Source organism: Sorex araneus, chromosome 1 (assembly GCF_027595985.1).
Source record: "Sorex araneus isolate mSorAra2 chromosome 1, mSorAra2.pri, whole genome shotgun sequence".
NCBI classification, from domain to species: domain Eukaryota; kingdom Metazoa; phylum Chordata; class Mammalia; order Eulipotyphla; family Soricidae; genus Sorex; species Sorex araneus.
Window position 1 is genome coordinate 157,402,231 of NC_073302.1, and position 12,272 is coordinate 157,414,502.

Genomic DNA, 12,272 nt, shown 5'->3' on the forward strand with positions numbered 1-12,272 from the left:
CAGTGACTCACTAATTAAAAAAAATAAAAAATAAAAAATTTTAAAATTAAATTAAAAATTTAAAAAATATACCTTTATAAATACTTTTATAAATACCTTTATACCTTTATGAATACAAGGTACATTGCATTTTCTTAAAGAAAAGAAACATTTGCATGTTTACATGTGTTCTGTAATATTAAAAACAACATAGACATGGCATGGAGTTGAGTTTTGGTAAACTTAGCAGTGAAATCATCTACACCGGGGTAATTTGGAGATGAGCTTGACTGGTACTAGTTTTCTGTCTCTTATATGATGTGATCTATTTCAGCCTGACTTTAGGTACCAAGTTTGAGTCACTGTTTTCCTGGAAAACTGTTCACTTGGTTCAGATTTTAAAATTTGTTTTATTACTAATGCCTAAAATGGTTTATCATTTCTTTTAATTTCTACTATATCCTTCAGATAAATTTATGTTTGAAGGATAGATTTATTGGGAGTTGGAGTAATAGTACAGCAGGCAGGGTGTTTGCTTTGCATGCAGCTGACCTGAGTTCCATCCCTGGCACCCCATATTGTTCCATGAGCCCACAGGAGTGATCCCCTAGTGCAGAGCCAGGAGTAAGCTGATCACTGCCAGGTGTGGCCCAACCCCCCCCAAAAAAGGGGAAAATAATTTTTACATACAAATACTGGTCCATATTATGCATTTATAAAGGTTTTGTTGGAAGGGAATTGCTTGAAATCAAATTTCCAGGTAAAGGGGCTGTCACATTTTTAACTTCAGTAGGTACTCCTAAACTGTTATCCAAAGGCAGTAAGTAAGCTGCAGCTACATTTGAATTTGGATAAACTTAAAAGGAGTTATTGAGAAAAAGAAGCACAACAAAAAAATATGCCTCTGGCTCCATTTATTTTATTTATTTATTATTTTTTTTTAGACTTTACTTATTTATTTAATTGAATCACCATGAGATAGAGCATTACAAAATTGTTGATGACTGCATTTCAGACATACAATGCTCCAACATTCATCCCTTCACCAGGGTAATTTTTTTTTATAATTTATTTAATTTTAATTAGAGAATCACCGTGAGGGTACAGTTACAGATTTATACACTTTTGTGCTTATACTTCCCTCATACAAAGTTCGGGAACCCATCCCTTCACCAGTGCCCATTCTCCACCACCCGTAAACCCAGCGTCCCTCCCACCCTCCCCAATCCCATCTCCCCCCCACCCCACCCTGCCACTGTGGCAGGGCATTCATTCTGTTCTCTCTCGAATTAGCTGTTGTGGTTTGCAATAAAGGTGTTGAGTGGCCGCTGTGCTCAGTCTCTAGCCCTCATTCAGCCCGCAACTCCCTTCCCCCACATGGCCTTCAACTACAATGTAGTTGGTGTGATCGCTTCTCTGAGTTGCCCTTTCCCCGGAACGTGAGGCCAGCCGCGAAGCCATGGGGTCAACTTCCTGGTACTTATTTCTACAGTTCTTGGGTATTAGTCTCCCACTCTGATATTCTATATACCATAGATGAGTGCAGTCTTTCTATGTCTGTCTCTCTCTTTCTGACTCATTTCACTCAGCATGAAACTTTTCATGCCCATCCACTTAACTACAAAATTCTTGACTTCCTTTTTTCTAACAGCTGCATAGTATTCCATTGTATAGATGTACCAAAGTTTCCTCAACCAGTCATCCGTTTTGGGGCATTCGGGTTTTTTCCAGATTCTGGCTATTGTAAACAGTGCTGCGATGAACATACATGTGCAGATGTTGTTTCAATTGTACTTTTTTGCCTCTCTGGGATATATTCCCAGCAGTGGTATTGCTGGGTCAAATGGGAGCTCAACCTCTAGTTTTCTGAGAATCGTCCATACTGTTTTCCAAAAGGGCTGAACTAGCCGGCATTCCCACCAGCAGTGTAGAAGGGTCCCTTTCTCCCCACATCCTCTCCAACAGCGGTTGCTTTTGTTCTTTTGGATGTGTGCCAGTCTCTGTGGTGTGAGGTGGTATCTCATGGTTGTTTTGATCTGCATCTCTATGATGATTAGTGATGCAGAGCACTTTTTCATGTGCCTTTTGGCCATTCGTATTTCTTCCTTGGTAAAGTTTCTGTTCATTTCTTCGCCCCATTTTTTGATGGGGTTGGATGTTTTCTTTTTGTAGAGTTCAACCAGTGCTTTATATACCATTGATATCAACCCCTTATCTGATGGGTATTGTGTAAATATCCTTTCCCATTCTGTGGATAGTCTTTGTATTCTGGTCACTGTATATCTTGCGGTGCAGAAGCTTTTTAGTTTAATGTAGTCCCATTTGTTGATCTCTGTTTTTACTAGATTGCTTAGTTCCGTGTCACCTTTGAAGATACCTTTATCTTCAATATCGTGGAGGGTTTTGCCGACCTTGTCTTCAATGTACCTTATGGTTTGTGGTCTAATGTTGAGGTCTTTAATCCATTTTGATCTGACTTTTGTGCATGGTGTCAGGTCAAGGTCTAAACCCATTTTTTTGCATGTGGTTGTCCAGTTGTGCCAGCACCATTTGTTAAAGAGGCTTTCCTTGCTCCACTTCACATCTCTTGCTCCCTTATCAAAGATTAGGTGATCATACATTTGGGGTTGTGTGTAGGGATATTCCACCCTATTCCATTGGTCTACGGCTCTGCCTTTGTTCCAGTACCATGCTGTTTTAATTGTTACTGCTTTGTAGTAAAGATTGAGGTTGGGGAGGGTGATGCCTCCCATCATCTTTTTCCCAAGAATTGTTTTAGCTATCCTTGGACGTTTGTTATTCCATATGAATTTTAGGATTGCTTGATCCATTTCTTTGAAGAATGTCATGGGTATACTTATAGGGATCGCATTGAATCTGTATAATGCTTTAGGGAGTATTGCCATTTTGACAACATTGATTCTCCCTATCCACGAGCAGGGTATATGTTTCCATTTCCTCATGTCCTCTTTGATTTCATGGAGTAGCGTTTTGTAGTTTTCTTTGTAAAGGTCTTTTACTTCCTTGGTTAAGCTGATTCCGAGGTACTTGATTTTCTGGGGCACAATTGTGAATGGGATTGCTTTTTTCATGTCCCTTTCCTCTGCCTCATTGTTTGCATATATGAAGGCCATGGATTTTTGGGTATTGATTTTGTAGCCTGCAACTTTACTGTATAAGTCTATTGTTTCTAAGAGTTTCTTAGTAGAGGTTTTAGGCTTCTCTAGATATAGTATCATGTCGTCTGCAAATAGTGAGAGTTTGATTTCTTCCTTTCCTATCTGGATGCCCTTAATCTCTTTTTCTTGTATAATAGCTATCGCAAGTACTTCCAGTACTATATTGAAGAGGAGTGGTGAGAGTGGGCATCCTTGTCTTGTCTCTGGCTCCATTTAGATGCGATTTATTGTCAGTCCATATGTAAGCTGCATTGTTAGGAGTGCATTGAAGGCAGTCATGAAGTGGACATATATCCCACGTGTCACATTGGGAGGACAGTGTCAGGCGGGGCAGTGGGGCAGTGCTGGGACACAGTGCTTTTACCTGTGTTGTTGGCCAGGTCCACTTTCTAGATTTGTGTCCTGGTTACACTGGTGTTCATTTTGTGTTGATTTATTCAGAGTGTACTTTTATACTTATATGCATTTTACACTTTTTCACAATTAAAGAAGGGGGCTTGAAAATGAAAGCTGAGGGGCTAGGGAGATCATACAAGGGGTAAAATTGATCCCTGAGCCCAGGGCCAGGAGTAAGCCCTGAGCATTGCAGGGTGTAGCCCAAAAATCAACAAATAAAAAATAAAAGCTGAGAATTAACCTGAATGCATACAATTTAAGATTCCCTTAGGCAATTTAATTTTTCCTATTTCAGTTTCAGTGAAACAGAGCAAGGATTAAAAGAGGCAAAATCTGGGAGACTCATCCTTGAACCTGAAAGGTTCTCTCTGTGTCTCTTTCACAAGGTTTGTCAGCATGGTGCACCAGTGGAGTAACAAAGCTGCAATTTCAGCAGAAAATAGAGCATTCAAACCCGATTCTTGTTTCCCCTTTCCCTGTATTCTCAGTTGTAGTTTAAAAGGTGTTTATTTGCTGTGGAACAAAATAGAGCTAATTTCTTCTGTTACATTCCATGCGTCACCATCCTGAAGGGCAGGAATGTGTCACTGTAACAAGAATGTGGATATCGGTGAGACAGTTCCTCCTTATCATTTTAGAAGGAAATGCTTTAGCTCTTTCCTCCTGCATTCTGACATGTGTCTGGGAAGAAAAAGAAATATCAGACTGTTTAACAGCTTTGCCTTTCCCCAGACACTACTGCAACAGAAGTGATGATATTAGGAGTGATGGTACCAGAAGTAGAGAATATTTGTGATTTAAATAACATTAAAATCTAGTTTATTTGTACACCCTTGATAAATCTGCATAGATTGTGGACTCGTTGACTTTTCAACTCCTGAAATGCATCTGAGTTGAGTCTATTTGGCATTTTTGTGACATCACAATATTTCTTGTATTCTCATACCAAAAAAAATAATAACAAAAACAAAAACCCAGAAGATAAAGCTAGGTCAAACTCAAGGATATCATGCTGACAGCCAGCCAGAAGGAAGGGACAGATACAGAGTGATCTCTTATGTATGGAGTTACTACAAAAAACATAGTAAGGGAGCAATGAGGGGCCAAGGGCAACAGAATCTGAGAACTGAGCTTCCCATGGCAGAGAGACATTGGGGTGGGGGAAGAGGAAGTGTCAGGGACAGTGGGGGAAGGAAGCGGACACTCCCGAGGAGAGGGGGAGGGGTTGGATTGTGGATTGCACAAAAACCTACCATATTGCAAATCAAGGTGAAATTAAAAGAAATGTTTAGGGGACAGAGATAGCACAGTGGGGAGGGTGCTTGCCTTGCACACGGCTGACCTGGGTTAGATCTCTGGTACCTCTTGTGGTCCCTCAAGCCCTCCAAAGAGTGATCCCTGAGCACCGAGCCAGAAGTAAGCCCTGAAAACTGCTGGGTATAGCCCCAAGACCACATAAACAAATTAAATTTTTTTTTTCTTTAAAGAGAGAAAGCCAGGGCTGGAGTGAAAGCACAGCGGGTAGGGCATTTGCCTCGCACGTGGCCGACCGGGTTAGATTCCTAGCATCCCATATGGTCCTCCAAGCACCACCAGGAGTAATTCCTGAGTGCATGAGCCAGGAGAAACTCCTGTGCATCGCCGGGTGTGACCCAAAAAGCAAAAAATAATTAAAAAAGAAAAAAAAAGAAAGAGAGAAAGCCAAGTCACTTGTGTGTGAATACGAATATCACTGACATTCCTGGTAGGTCTTTGACTTGGACCAGGCCACTGAAGAAATTGAGAGCTGCAGTGTTTGTGGGAGGGGCAGATTCATTGGTTAGCAACATAGTCTCCACCATCCATTTGTCTAAAATTTAACCCATTTTTGAGTGCTACTGGCCTAGGCTTCTAAAGCCATTTAACATCCACACAGTCTCAGATACAGCAGTTTTCCTAATTTAGAAAATAGTTCTATGAATTTTTTTTCCCTTTGTAGTTTCTTTGTGTTGATGAAGGAATGACACAAGAAAAGAGAGTTCTGCCATTGCCAGTTAAGGTTTTTATCTATATGTGTGCATGGCAGAGCCTGGCAAGCTACCTGTGGCGTACTCGTATGCCAAAAACAGTAACAACAATGGTCCTCATTCCCCTGATCCTGAAAGAGCCCCCAATACACCATCCAGCTATACTAGCACGCAACAGGCACTAATGGAGACGTTACTGGTGCCCACTTACTGGAGCAAATCGATGAACAACGGGATGACAATGATACAGTGATTTATATGTGAAGTTGGGTTAGGAAAAACTAGAGTAACTATTTGGGGAAGTTGAAATTCTTCATCCCTGTATCACCTCTTTAACGTTTAACCATGTAACTGGTTTTCCTTTTTAATACAGGTACAGCCTAACTATTTGGACTGGAAAAGATGATAAGTATTCCATTGAAGATTTGCTTTACATTAGAAGCCATTTTAACCAAAAACAAGTTTTCTATGACCTTTTGGAACCACAAAATCATGAATTTAAAAAAGCCATTGGAATCAAAGTTCATTGCTGAGAAGATTTTCCTAAATTATTTCAGATGTTTTTAGTTTCATAATCCTTCTTTGCTTCAGTCTGTATTAGCTTATATATAAATGATAATAAATGATGTGCCAATTCATCCAATCAAAAATACTTGATTCTGGGGCTGGAGCAATAGCACAGTGGGGAGGGCGGTTGCCTTGCACACGGCTGACCTAGGTTCGATCCCCAGCATCCTATATGGTCCCCTGAGCACCGGCAGGAATAATTCTGAGTGCAGAACCAGGAATAGCCCTTGTGCAATGCCGGGTGTGACCTAAAAAGCAAAAATAAATAAATAAAACTAAATGAAAAATACTTGATTCTATTTGACCTATGTCCTTATAATGCAGTATTCTATTTTTGGTTTGGTTTTTGGACTATACCTGGCAATGCTCAGAGCACTAAGGGTTCACTCCTGGTTGGGTTCTTAGGACCATATGGGGTACCTGGAATTGGGCCAGGGTTGGCTGAATGCAAGGCCTTAACTGCTATACCATCTCTCCAGTCCCTTATAATACAATATTAAAAGTTTTAGAAACAAGGAACTGGAGTGACTGTACCATGATTTGGATGCCTGCCTTGCATGTGGTTGACCCAGGCTTGATCCCAGCACCTCATATGGTTCCCTGGGTCCTGCCAGGAGTAATCCCTGAGTGCAGAGCCAGGAGTAAACCTTGAGCACAACTAGGTGTGGCCCAAAACAAAAACAATTTAAAACTATATTTTTGTGGACCTAGTCTAATAACAAAATACTTACCCTAACAATTAGTAAAATTGATACATCATAACCCTTTAAGAACAAGATATATTAAATGTAGTCAAAAGAATCCATGTGTTATAGTACAGGTATAAGTCAAATTTTGTTGATACTTATAGTACAGACATTTCATAAACATGGTACCTACTAAAGAACTTTTTTTTTCAGAACTACAAAAGAGTGAGAGGGTTGGGCTGAGGGGCTGGGAACATAGGCCATCCTAGCACCACGTGGTCCTGGAGCAAAGCCTCAGTGGGCCTGGAGGGGAGAGCTGGTGCAGCCCAGAACACTGCCCTGTGTGGCCCAAAAACAAAAAGGAAAAAAAGAGAGAGAGCAAGAGAGCGAGAAAGGCATCAAAACTGCTTGTAAAGTGGTTTGTTTTCTCATGACAGAATCAAATCCATTTCATTGAAAACAATACATGTTAGCTGAACCTAGAATTTTCATATTGTTAGGAAGCATACTGACAACAGACAGTTTTGGAATTCTTTGTTTCTACATAGTATCTTTTCTTCTGAGCAAAATACCATGGGAGAGCAAAATTTTAATCTTTATAATATGTCGCCTGAACAAGTTTTGTTTCGAAGCACCACCTTTATTCAGGTCAGGTTCTGGTACCAGAATTTTAAAAACACCTCCTGGGGCTGGGGTTAAGATACTTGCTTTGCATGCTACCAACCCCAGTTTGGTCTTCAGCACCATCCATGGTTCCCTGAGCCCCACCAAGGGTGGTCCCTGAGTCCAGAGCCAGCAGTAAGCACAGCTGGGTGACACCCCCAAACAAAATCAAAACACAGCAACAAAAAAGTACCTCTTCATGTTAAATGAATGCCTTATCCTATAATCTATTAAACTCAACATTATTGCAAAGTGCTCTATCAAGACCTTTTATAAAGCATTCCTTCTCTTAAAAGTGAACTGCAGTACTGCTAGAGAGTTGAATTTATAAATAAACTGCATTTTGATGACATTTGGATTAAAATTCATTTTTTCTGGAATATTTTTACTGCTTGATTATATTCCCTTTGGTAATATTTTAAAAACTATCATCTTTAGGCAATGATATTTTATAATGAGAAGTTTACCAACTAAGTATCATGTTGTCACCAAGAGAAAGTTCTAAAGGTATGGTCTAGACTGTTATGGGGAATAACATTTATGAGAATTAAAAAAATTATCCTGCTAATATATGAAATTATGATGAATATCCGGTGGAAAGAAATAACATTGAGTGATACTTCTCACCATGCTCAAATAGTAGAGTTGGATCTTAGGTCTAAATGTAAAAGCTAAAACTATATAGCATTTAGAAGTGATTAGGGTAGAATATTTTTATGACATTAGAGTATGCAATTATATTTTTATTTTAACAGACTTGTTGAGATGTAATTGATACAAAATTGTAAGACATTTCTTACTCTTTGTCTTCTCTAGTCCCCAAGGCAGCAATGTATTGTAGTACAAAAAACATTATTAAAAAAATTAATGGGACTCATCAAAATTTTAACTTCTCATTAAAATGCACCATTAATAGGTCTAACAAAAGACTTCATACACAGAGTCTGTGAAGAACTTTTATAAACTAAAAAAAAATATATCAACGCAGTTAAAAATAGACAATAGTCTTGAAGGAAACTACAATTTTGCTATTAAATACTGCTCACATATGTGGACTAAGAAAATATACATTTATTAACCTGGGAAGATGTTAAAACATAATACAGGATGTAAAACAGATGTATTATATTTATATAAAGCTGTATGTCATGTGCATTTATATATATATATCTGGGGGGAAAGTTCAATATATATATGGAGAAAAAAAGCACAAAATATGTAAGTGGTTATGAAATACCAAATTCACCTCCAGAATCTTGGAGCTAATGTATACATATTGAGATCCTATAATATCTGAGGTCTGGTTCCCAAGCCTGGCAGGGAAGATAATTTTTCAGTACAAGACCCAATTGTTCAAACAGTCAGAGGTCTCAATACTACAATGAGACATGTATGACCCTGTACAAAGTGTTGTAATTGATGATTATCTACATCTGTATTTATAAATCCAGTGGGAAATTGTTAAAAGTTATTCAGAACAGATTGTTGGAGCTATGATTTTTAATTTTTGTTCTTGTCATTTAAAAAACTAAATACCTAGTGAATTTAAATGCTGTAACTCTCAACTGGTAATTTGAATGTTGTGTCTACCCAAGTCTGCAAATCTACTTCTATTCATAAATTCATGAGTCAATGCAAGAAAAGTAGTTGAATGTTAAAAAAGGTGATCGTGGGGGCTGGAGCAATAGCACAGCGGGTAGGGCGTTTGCCTTGCACGCGGCCGACCCAGGTTCGAATCCCAGTGTCCCACATGGTCCCCTGAGCACCGCCAGGGGTAATTCCTGAGTGAAGAGCCAGGAGTAACCCCTGTGCATCGCCGGGTGTGACCCAAAAACCAAAAAAAAAAAAAAAAAAAAAGGTGATCGTGGTTGGATAAATGGCTCAAATGGCTGGACTGGGAACTGGAGAGATTGTAGAGTGTGCAAGGTGCTTGCTGGGACGGAGCTCAGGTGGTGCTTTGGGTCCATATGTAGTGCCGGGGATCAAACCCAGACCAGGTGCATGCAAAACAAGTGCCTCCCTTGCCAACTGTCCTATCTCTCAAGCCCTCTATTGTTTTTTTTTCTTAAGTTTTATTGACACACTGTGATTTACGAAGTTGTTTATAATAATTTTTTTTAAGGCAAACAAAGTTCCAACACCAATCCCAACGCCAGCATGCCCTTCTCTCTACCAATGTCTCAGGTTTCCTCCAACTTCCCAGCCTGCCTCCTTGGCAGGCATATATCATTTTTTTTTTTTCATGTCGCTTGCTTTCAGTACTCAAAGGAATGGGGCTGGGGTGATAGTACAGCTAGCTGGGAGGGCATTTGTCTTGCACATGGCTGAACTGGATTTGATTCCTGTCACCCCTATGGTAAACTGAGTCCCAGAAGGAGTACTTCCTGGACAGAGAGCCAGAAGTAAGCTCTGACTACCATCAAGTGTAGCCAACCCCAATTAAGTGTTACTTTACCCCATTTTTTTCCAATTATTTCATATACAGTAAAATTACTCATCAACTCCACCATCAGAGCAGAAAGAAAGCAGGCAGGGTTTAAAGACAACTGCTCTTCAGAGAGTCTTATTTCTGCGTTTCTACTCTCAAAAGGGACCAATCTAATAAAATTCAAAAGCTGATTTGGGTTTGGCTGCTGCTGTAGGATCGTCAATAAGATTTGTCAGTGTCCTTTTCTTACTTATCCCTCTCTTGTGGTGACAGAATGGAATGAGTTCAAATCTTGGTATGAGTTTTTTGCTACATTGTCAGTCATGAGCTAATTTTTCGGGGGGTGGGGGGCGAGAATATAGCTCAGTAGGAGAGCACTTGACTTACAAATGTCAAGCTGTAGGTTTGATCCCTGGCATCTCAAAAAAATAAAAAGAAAAGCAAATTTAAATAATCTGGGTCAGAAATTCATGGCCTCTAAACAGAATATGTTGACCTCTACCTAAAGGGTTGTGACTTCGGGGCTGGAGCGATAGCACAGCGGGTAAGGCGTTTGCCTTGCACATGGCCGACCCAGGTTCGAATCCCAGCATCCCATATGGTCCCCTGAGCACCACCAGGAGTAATTCCTGAGTGTATAACCAGAACTAACCCCTGTGCATCTCCAGGTGTGACGCAAAAAAAAAAAAAAAGGGTTGTGACTTCACCAAGTGGACTTGTGGGCTTTCTCCTGTCACATGTTCTCTGCTAGAATTTATTTCACAGATTTGTATTTCTTCCTCAACTGTGATGTGTAAGATCAATAAATTTCTCATTTTTATATGATGCCTGGTCAGAATAGGCCCTTAACAAATTCATGGGTGGACAGGCAGTTGGATGGGTGGATGGGCAGGCGGGTGTATGAATGGATAGATGGCACCTCTAATTCTTTTTTTTTTTTTTGCTTTTTTTTGGGTCACACCTAACGATGCTCAGGGGTCACTCCTGGCTCTGTACTCAGGAATTACCCCTGGCCGTACTCAGGGGACCATATGTGATGCTGGGAATCGAACCCAGGTCGGCCGCATGCAAGGCAAACGCACCTCTAATTCTTGAAGACCAGTTGATCTTGCGCCATGGCCCACAAATCTTTCCCACTGCTCAGAGACACCCTTAGAAGCTACCTGAGGGCCAGAGCGATAATACAGCAGGTACAGTGTTTGCCTTGCATGTGGCCAACTGGGTTTGATCCCCAGCATCCCATATGGTCCCCCGAGCACTGCTGGGAGTAGTTTCTGAGTGCAGAGCCAGGACTAATTCCTGAGCATCTTCCATGTGACGCAAAAAGAAAAAAAAAAAAGCTACCTGAGGTCCGAACCCTTCTGTAATAATTAGTGGTGAAACTAACACTTCCACAAATAATGAGATTTGCCCATCTCACCACTGACATTTACAATTATGGCAAAATTGTTGAAGCCTTGGTACGAATTAATTCCACCACATTAGCTAGCAAGCCTATTCTTCACTGTCATGTACATTAGGAAGGAAAAAAGACAAGAATATCGTCAGTGATTCAGCAAAATTCATTTTAGGCAATGTATTTTCCTAAGTACATATCTTTTTATTTAATATTACAAAATGGGAGTTAGAATAATCCCGCTGTATATTGAAAGTCAGAAGTTGTCTAAAATAATAACACTTGTTGCAAACTAGACATTTGTGGGGTGAGTTGTGCCCCCAAGCAGTTCTCAAGAGGTCAGGGGCTTCACCTGCAATTTGTGGCTCACTGGCCATTGGTTCAGTGGCAGGGCCTGAGAATGAGCTGCTGCTCAGACCCTGCAGTGCTGGGGTTACCTGGAACACCCTAGTGGTGCTGGGGGCTTTCAGGGCCACAGTCAGCTGTGTGGCCCTGGGGATCTCTAGGACTGCACCTGGTGAAGATTAGGGGACCACGTGCTGGGAATCAGACCCAGGTTGGCTGCATGCCAGGGAGTACTCTAACCACTATACTATGGAATTGGACACGTTTTGCATGGAGAAACGGAAAAATAATAACTTTGAAACACCAGACAAGACAAGACAGTTACTCAGTCTTGCCTATTTGTCAAATATTTTCTCAAAAATGAATAAAGCATGCTTGCTGCTTCAAAGAAAACAGCTGACAGTATCTGTTGCCAAGATAAAACCTAAAAATTCTTGGCCAACTGGCCGTAGATGAAAATTTTAAATTTGAATAAATTCAAAGCCATTACTGTCACAGTGATAATTCCCAGTACTTAAGGACATTTTCTCTGACCTCGGTGTCAGTATTCATAAATATGTTGTGTTATGATGAAATGTGTTAACATTTGCAAGATCTGAAAGATGCAAGGAATCAATATTTTCCAAA

General features: G+C 40.2%; 1 protein-coding gene across 2 annotated transcripts in view; it reads left to right on the forward strand.

Moving 5' to 3' along the window:
- FAM151B (family with sequence similarity 151 member B) overlaps nt 1-10,724 on the forward strand; it is a 36,397-nt gene extending 25,673 nt beyond the window's left edge. The window contains exons 6-8 of one of the 2 annotated variants that reach the window (XM_055123966.1): nt 5,934-9,139; nt 9,335-10,220; nt 10,267-10,724. In XM_055123966.1, the coding sequence (XP_054979941.1) occupies nt 5,934-6,093 (160 nt within the window). In that variant the 3' untranslated portion in view covers nt 6,094-9,139; nt 9,335-10,220; nt 10,267-10,724. Of the gene's footprint in view, nt 1-5,933; nt 9,140-9,334 lie in introns of both variants that reach the window. The other variant, XM_055123965.1, reaches the window with a different exon arrangement.
- The last annotated feature ends 1,548 nt before the right edge of the window (nt 10,725-12,272 follow it).